The 22,278-nt window shown below is 39.5% G+C and overlaps 1 protein-coding gene across 1 annotated transcript; it reads left to right on the forward strand.

Annotated features, from left to right (window-relative positions):
• The first annotated feature begins 974 nt into the window (after positions 1–974).
• Positions 975–11,792, forward strand: LOC134753589 (zinc finger protein 431-like). The gene is made up of 3 exons (XM_063689511.1): positions 975–1,342; positions 2,234–2,464; positions 9,912–11,792. The coding sequence occupies exons 1-3, from the start codon at positions 1,090–1,092 to the stop codon at positions 11,303–11,305; spliced, it is 1,878 nt and encodes a 625-aa protein (XP_063545581.1). The 5' UTR covers positions 975–1,089; the 3' UTR covers positions 11,306–11,792.
• The last annotated feature ends 10,486 nt before the right edge of the window (positions 11,793–22,278 follow it).

Raw genomic sequence — 22,278 nt, forward strand, 5'->3', positions numbered from 1 at the left:
CGCCGAGTTTCGCGTAATATTCCCTATTATTAAATAATAAAAAAATATTACACGAACGTTTTTTTTATTATTTCCTATTTGGTACAGTCAGCTGCAGAGAAAAGGTACCCCACGTCCATACTAATTTACAGAACTTTGTATGCAGGGGGGTGCCTTTTCTCTGCAGCTGACTGTACATGACTAGAAACTATACTTAGTCTTTTAGCATTAGAAAAAACGGTAAACCATTTCCACGTGTCTTTTTATTGACAAGTTTTTTTATAAATATAACAATATTTTACTTATGAAAGCAAAAGTATGTAAATGATCGTATATTATATTTGTTGTGACTTATTTTCAGTGGTTTTCGATAAAACGACACGTTAAGATCACTCGCCTTCTTTCTAATGATAAAAAAAACGAGAGGTATAGTTAGACGGTTCTGAGTCGTAGACTGCAAATGAGATAAAAGCTATATTAGGTACATGCATTAATCCTCATATCAGGCGGCTCTTTGATTCCAAGGATTGCATAATTTTTATACTTTTTAATGATTTTTAGAATATGAAAATTATAAAAAGTATAAAAGTTATGCAATCCTTGTATTCCACGCATTTCATTTCATTTCAACGAGCCGCCTGTTACAGATTTCTTGAAATCGCCGCGTTTTTTCAGGTTCAACTTTCATTAGCCAGACTATTATCAATTTGCCAATTTGTGATTATTTTTTTACACGGCACATAAACTTATGCATAATTTATCGATAGAAAAAGTCGACACAGTTACATCCCTAGCAAATTATCAAACTTATGACACCGTACGTAAATGAGAAATAACAAGCATATATGCGTCTCTTTTCGGCACATTATCTAATTCGTAAGGAAGTAAAGTACGGGTATACATATTTGCGAAGCATTTTTGCCCGACTTCTATGCTTTAGTCATTATTCTGAGGATGTAATGATTGTAATGCTAGGTCTATGTTTGTAACAGTTTTGCTTTTTGGAGCTATGAATAATCTCCGAATACATTTTGTACGGATTTAAAATAATATCCTATTTGAACAATACGTTTACGTTAAAGACTCGAAAAGTGTAACGGTTTATTGACGATGGATTCGTTAGGCGCAGAGAGGCTAGACAGTGTCTGCGTGAAGACTGAACCCTATAAGGATTTGTGTATAAAAGAGACCACGTTTCACGTGTCTGTAAAGGTTGAGCCGTTGCTGGATGATGTGTGTGTAAAAGAAGAGGCACTCGGCGTGAGCGCAGCGGAGACGCTGTACGCCGATCACGTGATACAAGAGGAGCTAGTGCTCGGACCCGTGCTAGTAGAGCGGCGCGGCGTGCGCCAAGCACCAACAGGTCAGCTGTGGGTTTTAACTCTAACCATGTTTTTTTTCTTTCAATTTATTTGGGACGCAAACAGTAACACACAGGGTTTAGGCACAGAAATAGAGTACAAAGAATGATATAGTGTGAGACCAACAACATCGTCCACAGATTACTAGATTACCTATTGATAGATCTACAATATATAGCGCTAGCTAACAATATATAGGATAAAAAGCTAAAATTAACAAAATTGCATGAAGCTGTAAAATCGTTAGGCTACGGAAATAACAGATGTGCATTAAAACATTTTCGAGGGATCTCGTCCAATTAACCTTAAAAAAACCAGCCAAGTGCGAGTCGGACTCGCGCACTAAGGGTTCCGTACCATTACGCAGAAGAATATTTATTTTATTCTCTTTTTAGTACTTATTTGTTGTTATAGCTGCAACAAAAATACATCATCTCTGAAAATTTCAACTGTCTAGCTATCATGAGATACAGTGGTGACAGACGGACAGACAGACAGCGGAGTCTTAGTAACAGGGTCCCGTTTTTACCCTTTGGGTATGTCAAACATTATTTGGTCAAATATTGGCTAAGAAATACTGAGGGCTTTTTACCAAAACCACCGACACTATCTGCGAGTATGTCAATTTGCGGGGCAACAATGGAAATTGTACAAATTGCCAAATAGAACTAAGCTACGTGAGTGAAACCGCAAAATTATTGCGGAGAGCCTAGGTCTCCATTATCAAGCGCTAAGCAGTGCCTGAGTAGCGGTCACGACGGGTGGGCGTCACATACTGCAGCGCGCGCGATGAGATAACCGGTTGAGGGAGATCTTGCGCTGCCAAATATATTACTTGTATTGTTTTAAAACAAACATGAGTAAATGTAGTTTTAATCTGAGGGTGGTTTCAGCTTTCAGCCTGGGGACAGAAGCGAAGCAGTCATGTGAGATTGTCCCCGGGAGACCCGTTCTGAGGGACTGCTGTGTGAGGCTGGAGCGTCTTGTTGTGGACACACTGCACACTAGCACTCGGAACACAGACCGGGACAGCCGGAGAAGAGGCTGTGATGAAGAGACCACGAGAGATGTAGAGTGTGGATACAGGAACACCACAGTTGAGAATGTTAAGGGAAACTATCAAAGTAAGTGATTTATTAGTACATGTGTTGTACTTTTTTCCTTAATAGGCACGGGCCTGACACTCTTTGATTGAGAAAGATAGTCTTATTGCGATTCCTATAAGAGGAAAGAGAAAATAGTGCCATGCTTTGTCCTTATCACCGACCGGGTGGCATCATAGGTAGGCGGCGATGGCGAAATACCGAAATTTATAAGAGTGAAAGAGAAAAAATCCTATGCTGCCCAAATTTTATATGAATATTCTTTCTTTTACCCCCAGTCGTTTAAGTATTTATATTATATATATTATATATATTATATATATATATATATATATATATATATATTTTGTTTTGTTGTTTTTGTTTTTGCTATTATTTTTATATTCCCTTTTTAAACATCTTTTTCCTTTCATTGTATTGTCCTGTGTATGTGTGCTTTATGGAATAAATGTCTTTCTTCTTCTTCTTCTATATATCGTTGTCTGAGTACCCATAACACAAGCCTCCTTGGGCGTACCGTGGGACTCAGTCAATCTGTGTAAGAATGTCCTATAATATTTATTTATTTATTACAATGAATAAGTAAAGTTTATATTTCTTTTACAGATTCATTTCTGTCTGTCAGTTGGTACTGTAGTGTAGTGTAGCTAACCAAGTCACATAGTGGCAGAAACGTTTTTCACTGAGTTATAACAGAAACAAACTTTCACAAGAATTGCATTCTCTCTAAAACAAGACCGATTTGTAACTGAGTTAAGATTAATGATTCCTCTAACCTCTTATGAAATAAACAGATTATTTTTTTATTTTTTAGGGTTCCGTACCTCAAAAGGAAAAAAAACGGAACACTTATAGGATCACTCGTGCGTCTGTCTGTCTGTCCGTCTGTCACAGCCTATTTTCTCCGAAACTACTGGACCAATTAAGTTGAAACTTGGTATACATATGTAAGTTTGTGACCCAAAGACGGACATGTAACGTAAACAAATGAATTTTAAACATGGGGCCCACTTATGGGGGGTAAATGAGAAAATTAAAAAACAAAGTTCCCAGCACAAGCAATCCTAGGAAGCACTTTCTATCAAACCGCGTCGTACGCGAGTGGAATAAATTACCAGAAGCAGTGATATGTGCTCCTTCAGTGAACACCTTTAAAAACAGACTTGACAAACACTTTTTTTTTTTTTTTTTTTTTTATACCACGTCGGTGGCAATCAAGCATACGGCCCGCCTGATGGTAAGCAGTTACCGTAGCCTATGAACGCCTGCAACACCGGAGATATTACACGCGCGTTGCCGACCCTTTAAAAACCTGTACACTCCTTTTTTGAAGAACCCCATACTGTAGCCCCTCGGGAAAACCCCGGCAGGGAGCTCATTCCACAGCCGAAGCGTACGCGGGAGGAAATTCCTCTTAAACCGCACAGTACGCGACCATTTAGGTGCTAGGGTGTGAGGATGAACACCCTGCCGATGGCGAGCGGTGCGGTGATAGAAAGCGGCCGTTGGCATCATGTCAAACAATTCTTCAGAGCACAGCCCATTGTACAAGCGGTAGAACACACACAAGGAGGCGAAGTCTCTCCTTAGACTTAAAGGTTCGATACCGCTTGTGAGTTCAAACTTAAAACAACTAACAAAATGAACACTAATAGACCTAATAGTAAAAAAAAAAACAAGTGCAGTGATATACACGCATCAGCTTTCAGCTGCTAGTGTATTAAACAATATAATAATATAATATAATAAACTATACCGTGTTACATATCAAATAAATGGAAATGAATCTAGACAAGACAAAAGTTATGACCAACACAGATGTCAAGGCGAATATCACAGTTAACCATACCGCCATCGAAACTGTCGATAAATACGTGTATTTGGGACAAGAGATAGTGACTGGAAAAAAGAACCAAACCAATGAGATCAACAGACGCGTACGACTAGCCTGGGCAGCCTATTCCAATCTCGAGTTTGCCTTCAAAATGAACCTTAAGGCCGAACAAAAAGCACGCATATTTGACCAATGTATCCTGCCTGTTCTCACTTATGGAGCTGAAACCTGGGTTTTCACCAAAGACATACTACGTAAATTGAGCGTTGCCCAGCGGGCGTTGGAGAGAAAATTGGTGGGGATCACATTGAGAGACCGTAAAACAAATGAATGGCTGAGACAACAGACCAAGTCAATGATGTTATAAAACGCGTAGCCAATTTGAAGTGGGAATGGGCTGGTCATATACCACGGAAGACCGATTCGTGGAGCAAACGACTACTCGAGTGGCGACCATGGGGGGAAGAGCGTCCTCAAAGTAGACCCCAGATGCGCTGGGACGACGACATTAAGAAGACTGTGGGGAAACAGTGGCTCCAAGTCGCACAGAACCGCGACGAATGGCGCAAAATGAAGGAGGCCTACACCCAAAGGGTAGAAAAAGGCTAAAGGGAGAGAGAGAGAGAGAGATATCAAATAAAAGAGCTCATAGTGAAAATCTCAATTTTTTTTATTTTATAATCTATATAGGTATATATAAACGTAAAAGTCCTGACTGACTGACTCACTTAAATCAACGCCCAGCCCAAACCGTTGAACCTAGAGAGCTGAATTTTTCACAATAGGTAGCTTTTATGACGTTAGTATCCACTAAGAAGGGGATTTTCAAAATTCATCCCCCAAGGGGGTGAAATGGGGGTCCAAAGTTTGTATGGGGTTCAAGTTTTATTTTAAGCTATGAATTCGAACCTTGGGTAAAAAATATATTATTAAAAAACAAGAAAACTACTTTCAGCGTTTTTGAAAATTCATCACCTAAGGTGGTGAAAAGGGGTTGTAAGTTTGTATGGAGATCAAAATTTTTATCAAATGCGGGACTTAAAACTTTGTATATAGGCATATTATTAGAATACAGGAAATAGGGTTAAATAAATAAATAAATAAAAATCATTTCATTTCATTATTTCAGGTCTTACAAACCCATATTTTACCACATTACAAAAACAAAAATAGAAATTAAAAAAATGAAAAATATAAAATAACATTGATAAAAAATTCAAAAAAAAGGGGTTGAACATTTGAAACTATTACAAAATATTAATGCTTAGAAACTTCTTAGAAAGGCATAATAGCCGCTTACAAAAAAAAAATTCGACGTTTTTGGAAATATAACCCCTAGGGGGTTAAACAGGGGATAAAAGTTTGTCTTGGGGTTCAAATTTTATTATAAGCTAGGAACTTGAAACTTTTCACAAAGGTATTATATTTAAAAAAAAACAAGAAAAATAACTTCAGCGTTATTAAAAATTCATCCCCCAGTGGTGAAATGGTTGAAAGTTGGTATGGAGATCAAACATTTTATTGAGTCCCGTAGACTTGAATATTTGTATAAAGGTATATTATTAGCATAGAAAAATTTAATTTCAGCTAATTTAAAAATTCACCCCTTAAAAGGGTAGAAAGTTTGTATAGGGTTCAAATGTTATTTTAAGCTAGAAATTAGAAACTTCGTAAAAAGGTAAATCATTAAAAGAGCAGAAAAGTAATTTAAGCGGTTTTTTTTAAAATTCATCCCGTAAAGTGGTTAAAAAGGGGTTGAAAATTTGTAGGGGTCCTAATTTTATTTTAAGCTAGGTACTTGAAACTATGTAGAAAGTTATTTAATTAAAAGGGAAGAAAACTTATTTCAGCATTTTTGAAAATTCATCCCCCAAGGTGGTAAAAAAAGAGGTTGAAAGTTTTTATGGAGATCAAACCTTTTTTTTGTGTACAGAACTTCAGTCTTTGTATAAAGACATATTTTTAGAATACAAGAAAAGTAATTTAAGCGTTTTTAAATATTCATCCCCTAAAAGGGTTAAAAAGGGGTTGAAAGTTTGAATCCATTACAAATGCTTTGAAACTTCTTAGAAAGGCATTGTATAATATATAAAAAAAAAGTTATTTCAACTTTTTTAATAATTCAACCCCTAAGGGGGTTAAAAAGAGGATGTAGTTTATATGTAGTACAAGTTTTCGTTTAAGCTAGGAACATGAAACTTGGTAAAAGGGCATTATATTATAATAGACGAAAACTGATTGCACCGTGTTTGTAAAGTCTGTATTAATAAAGTTTGCATCGGGAGCGAACATTTTATTTTAATAGTGGACTTGAAAATCTAAGTGTTGAGAAGGATTGTATCGCGAAGAATTTTTTTCAGTTAGGGACTTGAAACTTCGTACTTTGTGAAAGACAAATTTCATGCATTGTATAATTATTAACAAATGATTAACCGTCCCTACTGATATCTTTTGCTGCATATAATGTTACAAATCCACGCGTACGAAGTCGCGGGCAACAGCTAGTTTTAGTATAAACAGTTAGAAGTTATTCAAGAAAATAGGCAAAACATGACCGTCCCCCCACCCTTTATCGCCGAAACTTCTGCGTCTAAAATTTTGAAAAAAATACACAAAATAGATCTTTACCTGTAGATCACAGGAAAACCTATTAGAAATATGCAGTCAAGCGTGAGTCGGACTTAATTACTTAGTTTTTGATCCGACCCCTACGGGTTTTTTAAAGACACTCACGTTTCACATAAAAATACATTGTTTAAATTGTGTAATGTACGGAACCCTTGGAACGCGAGTCTGACTCGCACTTGCCCGGTTTTTTAAACTTTGTATGACATTTTAGTCTCTAAATGCGGTCAAGAATCATCATCATCGTCATCTGAGGCATTATAGCCGCGGGTGGCTCTAGCCTGGTCATGCAAATTTCTCCAGTCTGATATCTCCAACTTTTCACTTCTAAGGTCCTGATGTCCTGGTATACGCCGTCTAACCATCTGAGCTTGGGCCTGCCTTTACCTCTGCGGCTACCCGGTCGGCCTTCTACAAACTTCATTTCTAACGTCCTGATATCCTGGTATATGCCATCTAACCATCTGAGCTTGGGCCTGCCTTTACCTCTGCGGCTAGCCGGTCGGCCTTCTACAAACTTTTCACTTCTAAGGTCCTGATATCCTGGTATCCTGGTTTGCTGTTGTATTTGTAGCACCGCCCACAATTTCTCTGCTTAGCCTTAAGGTTGACTGGTAGAGAATGCCTTATGGCATTAAGTCCGCCTTTTGTACTGTAAGGTTTTCTTTTGTGCAATGAAGATTAAATAAATAAATAAATACGCGGTCTAACCATCTGAGCTTGGGCCTGCCTTTACCTCTGCGGCTACCCGGTCGGCCTTCTACAAACTTCACTTCTAAGGTCCTGATATCCTGGTAAACGCCGTCTAACCATCTGAGCTTGGGCCTGCCTTTACCTCTGCGGCTTCCCGGTCGGCCTTCTAGAAGGCGTTTGGGTACTCTGGCCTCATCCATTCTTAACACGGGCCCTGCCCATCGCAGGCCTCCGATCTTTATGGTCTTAATGACGAAGCTCATTGTACATTCGGTTATAGCTCGTGGTTATAACGCGTTCGCCATATCATCCTCCATCACAGCTCCGAAAATGCATCTTAGTATTTTTACGCTCAAATACCAACGAGATACGAGATAAGAATACACCTTTAAAATCTGTCGGGTTTTTCGAGCCCACAGTTTAATGTATATATAAATTTAATTATCTAAAAACGCGATACATATTTAATAATAATAATATAATTTCTTTATTCAGATTTCTATGATCCATTGGTTAGAGTACATAATTACTTAAAATCTATTGTTAGTGTTTGTAAAAAATTAATAACAAGTACATTAAATTAAAATAATTAAATTAAAAATATAAACTTAAATTTGACAAAATCAGCTACCCATGACCATTAAATTGTTAAGATGTTTGTGCATGGGAGAGTCAGGCTTTTCTACAAACATTTTTAGGATGCCGTTAGAGCTGCTCCGCATCCTACTAACTAGCGAGGCAGTTCTTTTACGCACTATGGCGTGAAACCCATCTGTGCGTGCCTCCGCAAACATTTTAGAAGCACTGCAGAAGCGGGGCAGCTTCAACAACGCCCGAAAGCCGTTATTATATTGAACCCTCAGGGCACTGAGCGCCTTCTGAGTGCAGTTGAACCACAGGCTGCTCGTATAGAAGCTCTGACAGAACGCTTTAAAAAGCGTGATCTTAACTTGATCCGAGCAACGAGCAAACCTGCGGGCCAACATATTACTCCTCACCGCCAGCGCCCTGCGTTCTCTTTCGATATCTAAATGATCCTTAAGGTCGTCGGTTAGATAATGCCCAAGATATTTAAAGCTATAAACCCTCTGTAATGGTGTGCCGTTGAGGAAAATGTCCGGCACATTAAGTGGCGGCATTTCTGGTCTTTTACCGGCGGCCTTAAAGATCATATATTCACTTTTGGTTACATTGTATTGTAATCCGTGGCTGCTCGCATAGGACTCGCAAATATTCAGGAGCCTTCTCAGTGCCTTCACTGATGGGCTCAACAACACCATGTCGTCTGCGTAGCTGATGTTATTTACACAGACACCGTCGACGTGACATCCCACATGCGTGTTGCTGAGCTCCGATATAAGCCCGTCCACATACAGGTTGAAGAGCTTTGGCGAAGACAACCCACCCTGTCTTACGCCACACTCTAACCCGTACGAGTCCGAACGTGCATTAGTCCACCGTACACTATTGCGCTGATTTGCGTACCAATATTGGAATATGCTGGTCAATTCCGTGGGTATGTTCCTATCCCTCATCTTCTGCCATAAGACGTCGTAGGAAACTAGGTCAAAGGCTTTAGAGAGATCCAGGAAACAAGCGTAGACGGTAGTGCTGCGTTCAGTGTAATACCGGACGGCATGCTTAAGGCCCAAAATGGCAGTTTCAGTCGAGAGGCCAGGTCTAAATCCAAATTGTCCTTCATGAAAGTGTAAGTAGTTGTCAAGTTGGGCGTTAAGCATGCTATCCAATACTTTGGCGAGTACATTTGCGAGAGAGATTGGTCTATAGTTTGTTTTGTCCGCGATGTCTCCAGTCTTGTTTTTTACTATGGGTACAATAATGGTATTCATTAACTCATCTGGTAAGTACGCATGGCTTAGACAAAATGAATAAAACATAGACAAAACTCTCGGCAAGTGAATTCCTGCATATTTTAAGTGTTCGATACTTAGACAGTCACTACCAGGGGACTTGCCTCTAGTCATATCTCTAATAACGTTCGCTACTTGTTTAGCCGTGATATGAATTGTCATCCTGTCATAACTAGTCTCAGCATCGATCACCTGTTGTGAAGGACCTAAAGGTGACTGCACTGTAAAATGCTTCCTAAATACTTCCGCAATTTCCTTGGGTTCACTTTGGCCTGCAACGCTTACGGGTAGGCTAGGTTTTATATTTAGTTTGTTTGTAGCTTTCCAAAATTTATTAAAGTTTTTAGTTTCCCTATGCGTCGCAATGATATCCATTTTAATTTGCTCTTGGTGTTTTATGCACCAGTTTAATTTAATGTAGTAAAATAAAACATTATTGTTGCAGGGCAAACTCCTCGGAAAAAAACAAGGGGTACTCGCAGACCTGAAACACACCAATGTGACCACTGTAAATATGCAACAGCTGTTAAAGGAGATTTGCAAGTTCACGTAAGAAAACACACTGGCGACAAGCCTTACAAATGTGACTACTGTAAATATGCAACAGCTGATAGAGGAAATTTGCAAGTTCACGTAAGAAAACACACTGGCGACGAGCCTTACAAATGTGACCACTGTAAATATGCAACAGCTTTTAAAGGAAATTTGCAAGTTCACGTAAGAAAACACACTGGCGACAAGCCTTACAAATGTGACCAGTGTAGTTATGCTAGCAGCCGTAAAGGTACTTTGAAAGTTCATGTAAGAAAACACACTGGCGACAAGCCTTACAAATGTGATCACTGTAAATATGCAACAGCTAATATAGGAAATTTGCAAGTTCACGTAAGAAAACACACTGGCGACAAGCCTTACAAATGTGACCACTGTAAATATGCAACAGCTAATAAAGGACATTTGCAAGTTCACGTAAGAAAACACACAGGCGACAAGCCTTACAAATGTGACCACTGTAAATATGCAACAGCTTTTAAAGGAAATTTGCAAGTTCACGTAAGAAAACACACTGGCGACAAGCCTTACAAATGTGACCAGTGTAGTTATGCTAGCAGCCATAAAGGTACTTTGAAAGTTCATGTAAGAAAACACACTGGCGACAAGCCTTACAAATGTGATCACTGTAAATATGCAACAGCTAATATAGGAAATTTGCAACGTCACGTAAGAATACACACTGGCGACAAGCCTTACAAATGTGACCAGTGTAAATATGCAACAGCTAATAAAGGACATTTTCAAGTTCACGTAAGAAAACACACAGGCGACAAGCCTTACAAATGTGACCACTGTAAATATGCAACAGCTTTTAAAGGAAATTTGCAAGTTCACGTAAGAAAACACACTGGCGACAAGCCTTACAAATGTGACCAGTGTAGTTTTGCTAGCAACAATAAAGGTACTTTGAAAGTTCATGTAAGAAAACACACTGGCGACAAGCCTTACAAATGTGATCACTGTAAATATGCAACAGCTAATAAAGGACATTTGCAAGTTCACGTAAGAAAACACACAGGCGACAAGCCTTACAAATGTGACCACTGTAAATATGCAACAGCTTTTAAAGGAAATTTGCAAGTTCACGTAAGAAAACACACTGGCGACAAGCCTTACAAATGTGACCAGTGTAGCTATACTAGCTGCCGTAAAGGTAATTTGAACATTCATCTAAGAATACACACTGGCGACAAGCCTTACAAATGTCACCAGTGTAGTTATACTAGCTGCCGTAAAGGTAATTTGAACAGTCATCTAAGAATACACACTGGCGACAAGCCTTAAAAATGTGACCAGTGCAGTTATTATACTCCTTAATGTACTGCTCTGTATATATTGTGCATGTATGTGTATATATATATATGTTTATATATTTATTTGTGTTATATTATTTATTTATTTATCAATAATTTACTATATGTACTGTCTGATTAATGTATGTGTAATTCCTGTTCCTCTAATTAATTCGTGCACTACCTGTTTATAAAAACTTTTGTTCTTCATATCCTGCTACCCTAAGGTTGTCTGGAAGAGATCGCTCACAGCGATAAGACCGCCTGTTGCTGCCATTATTTACATTGTAAATCTGTTTTAAAAATTTTGTTTCTTTGTGGTGCAATAAAGAATATTTATTATTATTATACTCATAGATTAACATTATTTGCAACGTCATATAAGAGAAACACACTGGAGAGTGTCATCATGACAAATTTTGGATAGCGCTGTTGGTTTTCCATGTATCAAAAAATAAATAAAAAGAAATAAAAAATGTCGCCAGTGCAGCTTTCTTAGTGCACACAAAAACAAAATAAAAAAAAAATTATTGTATTGTATTGTACAAAAATGAAAATGAATATAAAAATATTTATTGATAAAAGTTGTTACATGTCATTCTTTTAACAGATAATAGTATTTGTATGGTGTGCAAATAGTAGTATTTAGGTATATGGTGTGCATATATCTATTATATTAATCCATGAAATAAAACTGTGAAAACGAATTATATCGCGTATATTGAATTTGTAATACATCCCGACGTTTCGAACCATTTACAGCGGTCGTGGTCAGGAAACTGAGGGTGCCTGAGGAAAAACTACAAAGTGCAAAAATACCCACATACAAAAATAATGAACCATCATAAACTTTAAGGCTGGTTGTATATACAAAATCGGTTCATAAGGCTTTAGGCCAGGAAATAAATGCCCAAAAAAAGGTATAGAGGGAAATGCTTGGAACACAATTTTTAACTTCGTAGCTTTAATATTGTCTTCGGTTACTTCGTAGCTTTGTTTGGACTAGTTAGGAGATGAACATATCAAAAGTCCCCGGCCGTAACCCTGGTGCTGGGGGGGAGAGGGGGGTTTTAAGGTTCATTTTCGGTTTTTCGATTATATCTCAGAAACTATGCTTTTGAGCGACTTGGCCACTTATACAAAATGAAAAGAGATTTAATTTGTTACAAGTTTTATTCAGTCAAGTTTTTCGATATCTTGTATAGTTTTTGAGATATCCGCTCTTGAAGGTTTATTTAGGGCTCTCATTTTTATCTTAATTATCTGTACAGTGATGCTGCTAGGCCGGGTTTGGAATCGTTTTCGTATAAATCGGGGGTGCTGAATTCATTTATGGTATCAACATTGACACCATTCCTAAGTAAAAACAAAATTAAAAAAAAATGATTTTTTATAAAACTCCTCTTTACGCTTAAACCGCTGAACCGATTTCGTTGGAATTTGGTATAGAGATGGTTTGAGTCCCGGGACAGTACATAGGATAGTTTTTATAACCAAAATCATCTTTTAAGGGTGTGAAAAGTGGAGTGGAAATTTGTATGGGGAATCAATAATCGCTGAACCTATTTAAATAATATTTGGGATGGTCTACATGTTTGATTTAGTTGATAATGATACCAAACATGACTTCAAACCTAAATTCAAACAGTTTTAACCTCAGGAATTCAATTTCGGCGAAGAAGCTGAATTCCCCTCACACCAAATTTCACACCTTCAAAGTATTATTTTTGACATAAAATCTATATTATATCCTGTCTCGGGACTTAAAACATCTAATTACCAAATTTCAACTAAATCAGTTCAGCGATTTAAGCGTGAAGAGGAGTTAAAAAAAAAATTACTTCGGAAAGGTCAATGTTGATACCATAAATGAATTCAGCACCCCCGATTTATACGAAAACGTTACCAAACTCGGCCTAGCAGCTTCACTGATGTAGATAATCAAGATAAAAATGAGAGCCCTAAATAAACTTATATATCTCAAAAACTATACAAGATATCGAAAAACTTGACTGAATAAAACTTGTAACAAATTAAATCTCTTTTCATTTTGTATAGATAAGTGGCCAAGTCGGTCAGACGCATAGTTTCCGAGATATAACCGAAAAATGGAACCTTCAAACCCCTCTCTCCCCCACCCAGCACCAGGGTTACGGCCGGGGACTTTTGAAATGTTCATCTCCTAACTAGTCCAAAAAAGCTACGAAGTTAAAAATTGTGTTCCTAGCACTTCCCTCTATACCTTCTTATTGCTTGGCCTACTTGTTATATAATACAACTATTTTAAAGTAAATATATATGTATATATACGCGATAAAACTATGCCGGCTCCAACCCTACACCTCGGACCCGAGAAGATTTAATTCCCTCCTAAATTGTAGGGGGGTATCCCAATATGGGACCGGCAAAAAACTCGGCGGGACACATCTTTTCAAAACATATTATCCTCAGAATGTCCAACATCATCCAACACAAAGGTCTTTTAGTCTACACTACCGCTCATAACTACTAGCCTTACAAGAAACATGGTTACTGAAAGAGGATTTATGTTACCTAAGCACTGTAGATAGCGAGTTTGGGTTTACGGGAACTTCAGCCGTCGACACGTCAGTGGAAATACTACGCGGTAGACCGTATGGCGGAGTAGCGCTTTTGTGGAAACATAGTGTTTTCTCTGAGGTGTCAGTGATAAAATGTCATAATAATCGAGTGTGTGCAATCAAGGTCGCCATTAAAGATCGTTATATAATAGGCTATTTGACTAATTTTTGAAAATGGTTTTAATTGATTGTTTATGACTTAATAATTACACTACATTGATATTTCCGTGAAATTTCCTGTATTCAATATAAAAAAAACAATGTTAAAGTTTATTTATTTTGAACGCGCCTTAAACGCTGTTTTTGCAAAGGGGCTAATCACGCGACACGTGTGACGTCACACGCGAGTAAACTCAGTCAATGACCTTAGTAAATCTTATGGTTTATGTGCATTGAATTGATTATTTCCCTGTAAAATGGTGTATAGTGCCGCAATGTTCAAGTACGACTATAAAAAATCCAGATAAATTGTTTGTTTCCGTTCCAACGAATCCCAAAAAAAGAAAAATGTGGTTAAAACTAGCGCGAAGAGACCCAAAGAGTATTTTAGCACATACAAATGTTTTTATGTGTGAAGACCACTTCGATGTAAGTAATATTTAACTGTAAATAAATATGGTAGTTAAAGCAGCGGATTTTGTTGTATTTAACGAAACAAGATCTAGGTATTTAATAACTCATAACATAGCTCTTTCAGCATTAGTAGGTAGTTAGTAGCATACTTTTTCTTTCAAACTAAAGTGCAGTATGGAGATACTATTCTCGTCATCGTATTCTATATATATATCGTCGTCGTATTCGTATCATCGAAATCGAAATGTTCGTAAATAAACAATTTCTACGTATACTCACACAGCTGTTTTTACATTTCTAAGTTCCGCAGCATAGTAATCCGGATTATTTTTAAAGAAACGAGCAACCGTGCAACCATTAATGCGTCTATGCTGGTAGGTTGCCGCTATCAGCTTTCACATATTTCGGCTCCATTTTGAGATTCTTATGTATATTGTGCTACTAGATATACGGATAAATCGGAATATATCAGAAAACTGTGGAACAATAACTAAAATTAACTAAATACAAATAAAACAGTTAAAACACTCAAGGCAATCAATAATGTTTACCCGCGTGTGACGTCATCCGAGCGTTGACCAATCACAGAGCGTTCACGTCCCTGATGAAATTTCAAAAAATATTAAATTTTCTTTCGTTTATATTCCAAAAACTAAACATAATTTACATTCAAATATAGTGAAATATACTTTATTAGTTTATTATCTTTCAGGATGACAGCAATTCGTTATGTATTTTTAATGTTGTCAAATACCCTATTGTAATGAGTGTATACATGCCTACAAATTCGGCTGTGAATCTGTCGGAGTTCACGGACTGCCTGGGAACGGTGAGTGCAATCATAGATGAATATGGCATAGAATCCGTTTATATTCTAAGAGATTTTAATGCTAACCCGGGGAATTATTTTTCACGGAGCTAATGGAGTTTTGTAGGGAACAGAACTGGTCGTGCATCGACACAGATAAGTTAGGTTTCAACTCCCTTACTACCTTTATTAGCGAAGTGTATGGAACCCCTAGTTGGCTCGATCACGGTATCCTGACCCGGGCGGCTGTGCATTCTGTGCGAGATGTGCGCGTCAAATATGACTCATCCTGGTTTGATCATTTCCCTCTTATCATAGAATGCGATTTAGAGTTATTAACGCCTAAGCTGCCTAGCACAATAATCGCGAATAAAAAACTAGTTTGGGGGGAAAGAACGGAGCAACAAATTAAACTGTATAAGAGGGAGGCTCATTCTAGACTGGGGCGTATAGACTTCGACCGAAATTTCACAAACTGTGCAGATAGATATTGCGATAGCGTGGCTCATAGGCGTATTATTGACAACTTATATAGTAATATTGTAAAAGCATTGAGTGAGGCAGCAGTATGTGGTAGGGGTAGTAGAGCGAGGGGAGCAAGGGGTAAACGAGTATTGGGGTGGAATAAACACGTCGTCGAGGCTCATCGGGTGGCCAGGGCGAGGTTTCTCGAATGGGTGTCATGCGGAAGACCCCGGAGTGGTATAATGTTCGTGGAGATGTGTCTCAGTCGAAAAGTATTCAAATCTCGGTTAAAGTGGTGTCAAAATCACGAAGAGTAGTTAAAAATGGATACTCTCGCTGAGAAGCATTCCAAGGGCAACTTCCGGGGTTTTTGGCGTGATACAAAAAAGATGAACGCTCGTCCGGGCCTTCCTGTGAGTGTTGACGGGGTGAGAGACCCCAAAAGCATTGCTGATGCCTTTAAGGATCATTTTCGTGTGCAATCTTCTCTGGGTGCAGGGAGGACGGCGCCCGATGCTCTGACCGGCTTGGTGGGGGGGATAAGATTCACAGCTAAGGCAGTCGCACAGGCAATTAAATCTATCTCGAGAGGTAAATCTCCGGGCCATGACGGTCTGAGTATCGAGCACCTCCTGCATGCCGGTCCACATATCGCAAGAGTCTTAGCTATGTTTTATAACCTTTGTCTGAGTCATTCCTATATACCTACTGTTATGTTAAAAACGATAGTCGTAGGTACCTGTAGTTAAAAATAAAACTGGAGACTTAACGGATCAAACTAACTATAGGCCAATTTCTTTAGCAACGATTATTGCAAAAGTGTTTGATTGTATGCTTAATACACAGTTAGAGAAATATTTGAAACTGCACGATAATCAGTTTGGTTTTCGTCCTCGACTGTCCACAGATAGTGCAATACTGTGTCTTAAGCATACAGTCAGATACTATACCGATCGTCTGACCCCGGTGTATGCTTGCTTTCTGGACCTCTCCAAAGCCTTTGACCTCGTGTCCTACGAAGTACTATGGGAAAAAATGGAGAACATAAACATGCCCAGGGACTTAATTAATATATTTAAGTATTGGTACGGACACCAGGTCAATAGGGTCAGGTGGGTGGGAGCAACATCGGAGAAGTATGGGTTGGAGTGCGGAGTGAGGCAGGGGGGGTTGACTTCCCCCGCACTGTTCAATCTGTACATGGACGCGCTAATCGGCGAGCTCAGCAGTCAGCATGTCGGTTGTCATATGGATGGCGTGTGTGTGAATAACCTTAGCTACGCGGACGACATGGTGCTGCTGAGCGCGTCGGTGTGTGGTCTCAGAAGGTTGTTGAGGAATTTGTGAGGAGTACGCTGTGAGCCATGGGTTGAAATATAATGTGGCTAAAAGCCAATATATGGTCTTTGAGGCCGGCAGTAATCGACCTTTGCATGTACCTGATGTAACTCTGTGCGGAACACCACTAGAAATAGTAAAGAGTTTTAAATATTTAGGGCATATCGTTACTGCTGACCTGAAAGATAACGTTGACATTGAACGGGAGCGAAGGGCATTGTGTGTAAGGGCGAACATGTTGGCTCGCAGGTTTGCTCAGTGTTCCAGCGACGTGAAGTTGACGCTGTTCAAAGCCTACTGCACGTCGCTGTACACGTGCAGCCTGTGGGCTAACTACACGCAGAAAGCATACAATGCACTTCGCGTCCAATACAACAACGCGTTCCGGGCAGTGATGGGGCTGCCTCGCTACTGCAGCGCCTCGGGAATGTTCGCGGCAGCGCACACGGCGTGTTTTCATACCACTATGCGACTGCGCGCCGCGTCCTTGGTCCAGCGGGTGCGAGCCAGCCCCAACACAGTCCTAGCGATGATCGCGGACAGACTGGACTGTCCTTACATCATGCACTGCTGTGACAGGCATGTAATGAAGACTGGGATAGGATAGGGACTTAGTGTATAATGCTTTGAATTTTTATTGTTATTAATAGGTACCAGTTTTGTAAATTTCAATTTTATATTTATTTTTATTATTTTGATGACATGTGTAAAACTGATTATGAGCCTGAAATAAATGTTTTTTTTTTTTTTTTTTATAACTAAATTTTTTCCATACAATTGTATACAAAATCGACTTTCAGAATTATATCGCTAAGTCGCAGTCGGGTAACAGTTCTTTGTGCAGTTTAATTTTTTAATTTAACAGACATATCGAGCTTCAAAATGATGTGCAGAATATTCGTGTACATTGCCTATTTACCAAATGCCAAGCGTAATAAAATCCATAAATCGTATTCCAGTACAAAATCGTTTTTTTTTGTATAAATTAGTACAGGGTTTTTTAAATCGTTGCATAAAGTAAACTCGAAATTTTAAAAGATGTCTTTGGCAACAATTTGAGGCTCAATATATTTACCTAAATAAAAATTCAATCCAACATGTAAGAGTGTCATTTGGCTGCGATCGAACAGTATGATTTTGAAAATAATTTACAATTGTATGGTGAAAATTGCGGGTGCCTAAATATTTTTGAGCGGTAGTGTATGTCCCGCTTGCTCCTTTATCAGATGGACTACCGGATCCCAAGCTGGTGGTAGAGAAAAGCCATCTTCCTTATTAAAGTTTGGATATTTCTTAATCTCAACGGCCTCGCGCAGCATTCTGGGTATGAGGTGTAGGGTTGGAGCCGGCGTAACTTTATCGCTTATATATCTTTACTTGAAAATAGTTGTAGTGTATAACTAGCCTTATGACCGATTTTGCATGTACAACCAGCCTTAAAGTTTATAGTTTATGATATGATGGTTTAATATTTTTTTTTGTATGTGGGTATTTTTGCACTTTTTAGTTTACCCTCAGTCACCCGTTGACCACGAACGCTGTAAAGGATTCGATGTATTATAAATTTAATATAGGCGATATAATCCGTTTTCATAGTTTTATTTCATGTTTGAGCATGCTTTGAGCATGCTTATTTATGAGCATCCTTTAAACAAGCATGCTTATTGCTAGCAAATATGAACACTTGCAGAGCATGCTAATTTTAAGCAAGCTTATGAGCATGCTTTTTTTTGGCACGTCTGTCCGTACCTCAGTAGCTGTACGCTAACGATCGAGTCTGTGCTTCGAGCACAACAACAACAACAAGGGTCGGCAACGCGCGTGTAATATCTCCGGTGTTGCAGGCGTCCATAGGCTACGGTAACTGCTTACCATCAGGCGGGCCGTATGCTTGATTGCCACCGACGTGGTATAAGAAAAAAAAGCAACACCAGCTTCCGGTGTGTTGCTCGAAGAGTTTGTAACTTCGGCGTTCTAGGCATGTAGATGTAGTGTAGGGACGCCCGGACGGAGGCAGGCGGGCTGTCGATCACGTGTCGCGTTCATTCGGCCCAGTTCCCTGAAGTTGGAGCTGCAGGTTACTGTCCCGGCGGCATTCCCACACTATTCTCCTCAAATCTTCTTGTTTTCCTGCAGAACAGAAGGACATCTTTAAGTTCGACATCCTTTAGTTTATTCTCTTTCAGCGTGTCTCTACCGAATATCGCTATGCCGCATACATAATACACTCTGCTAGTAAGTGAAAGCTAGTCTCCTCCTTACCACAATGTGGACAGGAGAAGTCTCTGCTAATTTCCATTATCTTAAGGTGTCTGTTGAGAGTGTTATGACCTGTAATGATATCTGTCAATAGTCTTAGACTGCTCTTACCTAGTTTCAAAAGATACCTGGTTCTCCTGTGATCTATACCTTTAATCATCATCTTCGACTGTCTGCATCCAGCCTCTTCTTCCCATACTCTCTGTGCTTTTATCTCTTTTACCTTCTCTATGACTCCCTTCGTGACATCCGCTGACATGGGCAGAGCCGGTTCCGGACCTATATATCCCGTCTCCGCCCCTATCCTCGCCAGCTCATCCGCTTTCTCATTTCCCGTTACTCCCTGGTGTCCTGGCACCCTCTTGCTGCACACTCTCTTTTACTATACGTGCGCAGTGCGCTATAGCACATACCTCTGCTTGGAACACGCTAGCATATCTACCCAGTGGTATTGATACTTTCTCTCCCAGTTTAGGGATCACTATGCCCGCTCCTGCTAGTTTCGTCGAGCTTCTTCTTGAGCCATCCGTAAAGCAGATAGTCGTCGGGTGACTTCCACCTTCCAGTTGTCTCTCTCTCCTATATGTACTCTATATTTCTTATCAAATATCTCCTGCCTCTTTATAAGGTCGTTATTGGCCATCATCATCTCAAATTTTGATAATGCCTCTCTTTGTATCAGCGCGTGTCTCTTGTCCACGCAGCTCCCCCTCCATTCCTTGCATGCTTTCATTCTATACCACTGCTCAGTGGCTCTTTTCTCCACCTCAATCCAGAGTGGCTTCAAACCTAGCATTACCTCCATTGCATGTGTCGGGGTCGTTCTCATAGCGTTCTAGGCATAGACATGGTATAAAGTATACACAAGTAGTTATAGACGCGCCACCGAGCGACCGGGGGTAAGAGAAAGAATATTCATATAAAATTTGGGCAGCATAGGATTTTTTCTCTTTCACTCTTATAAATTGCGGTATTTCGCCATCGCCCAACCTATGATGCCACCCGGTCGGTGATAAGGACAAAGCATGACACTATTTTCTCTTTCCTCTTGAAGGAATCGTAATAAGACTATCTTTCTCTATCAAAGAGTGTCAGGCCCTTGGTTCTAGGGTAAACATTGACCCACCTGTATATATGCTTGTTTGATACAAATAAACATTCTTTCATCCAGACCATGGAGACTATATATTGTGGTTTCATTAAACCTTGTTTAATGAAACCACAATTTGTGGTATTTTCTATAAAAATGGACCTTATTGTCGATGGCGCTTACGCCATTATTAACGATGCTCCGATATAAATACAATGCCGCGCGACGCTGTCCGGCGTAAGCGCCATCGACAATAAGGTCCCTTTTCATAAAAAATGCCCCATTTTATAATGTAATTCACGTAACCCCGTATGTCACTAATAATATAATATGACAATAAAAACTACTGTACTTTAGGATTCCGTGACCAAATGACTAAAACGTAACAGTGGTTGTCTGTCATGTCCGCCCGACCGAATCTCATCATCATCATCATTCGCTTGCCCTTATCCCATTCATTTGGGGTCGGCGTAGCATGTCTTTGTCTTCCATACCTCTCTCGGCCTATCATCTCCCCCCCCCCCCCCCCGACCGAACCCCATATACGCAAAATGCATGTATGTATAGTATCAAGGGCCCTGACACTCTTTGATAAAAAAAGATAGTCTTATTGCGATTCCTATAAGAGGAAAGAGAAAATAGTGCCACGCTTTGTCCTTATCACCGACCGGTTTTTTTTTCATGGTCGGGTTATGGCAGCATAGGCAGGAGGCGATGGCGAAATACCGAAATTTATAAGAGTGAAAGAGAAAAAGGATTATGCTGCCATACATTAACCTGTCAATACATGAATATGTCTTTCTCTTACCCCTGGTCGCTCGGTTTCATGTCTATAACTACTATACTATGTCTATGTATAGTATAGTGTACCTTCAGTGTACGGTACACTGAATTGCAAGTTAAATAAAAGCTTGTAATAATAATAAGATAGAGAATTTGTCATGGAACCTTATATTGTGCTTTTTCCGTCTTACACTTGACTGATTTTGTGCGGATCAAACTACCCACGTTTAGCCTACAGCTAAGGGTGTAACTGGAAAAAAACTTTAAAAAAGTCACAACAAGATTTAGTTCAAATCTGGACCTTTACGCTCATGTCTTAGAGTTGATATTCCCCGTAAGGTTTGGTGGTTGTTACGCCGTTTTGTTAATTAAGGGCAAGTCTATGCCAACCTTCGATATATCCGGTAGTCTTGTCCCCCGATTGATATTAGTTTGGTTAGACGAAGGGTGTGGTGCAAGTGTAAGCGAGTGGTATAACCTCGTCCAGCCTAATGTGATTCCTAAAGGTGAAGGTTCGCGCCGCGACAATCAATCAATCAATAATTTATTGCAAGAACATAGTATTACATAAGTTGATAAACATTTAAAAGAAGCGTGTCTTAGTGGCCCACTGACTATCAGTTCGCCGGACGATATCGGCCTGTCAGTTGTTCGGAACTGTCAAATTTTTCACTAGACTTATATTGACCGGGATATAGACCGTGATTACCTTTTGTATTATTTGTGAGCTCCCGATATTTCGACGCAGTTACATGCATCATGTTCACGGGTGACTGAAGATAGCGGGTGGGTGTCAAAGTTGTGTAGACAGCGCTCTGTCTACCCTCATTCTTGCGCGTCGGCTGCGTTCACTTTCAACGTTACCAACGGTCGCATTCACACTTGTTGGTCCGGTCGCGTTCACACTCGTTGGTCTGTCCAAACACACTACACTCACGGTGTCACTACGCGTGTTTGATTCGGATATCACTGGTGTCAAATTTTTGTTCTAACTGACAGGCCGATATCGTCCGGCGGACTGATAGTCAGTGGCCCCCTTTATGTTCTAC

Source organism: Cydia strobilella, chromosome 27 (assembly GCF_947568885.1).
Source record: "Cydia strobilella chromosome 27, ilCydStro3.1, whole genome shotgun sequence".
Taxonomy (NCBI): Eukaryota; Metazoa; Arthropoda; class Insecta; order Lepidoptera; family Tortricidae; genus Cydia; species Cydia strobilella.

What these genes read in the sequence shown, in the direction of transcription:
- LOC134753589 (XM_063689511.1), top strand. Translation starts at nt 1,090, where the DNA reads ATGGATTCGTTAGGCGCAGAGAGGCTAGACAGTGTCTGCGTGAAGACT. An exon ending in CGTGCGCCAAGCACCAACAG is followed by an intron (nt 1,343 to 2,233) that starts GTCAGCTGTGGG and finishes GGGTGGTTTCAG; the next exon opens with CTTTCAGCCTGGGGACAGAA. An exon ending in TGTTAAGGGAAACTATCAAA is followed by an intron (nt 2,465 to 9,911) that starts GTAAGTGATTTA and finishes TTATTGTTGCAG; the next exon opens with GGCAAACTCCTCGGAAAAAA.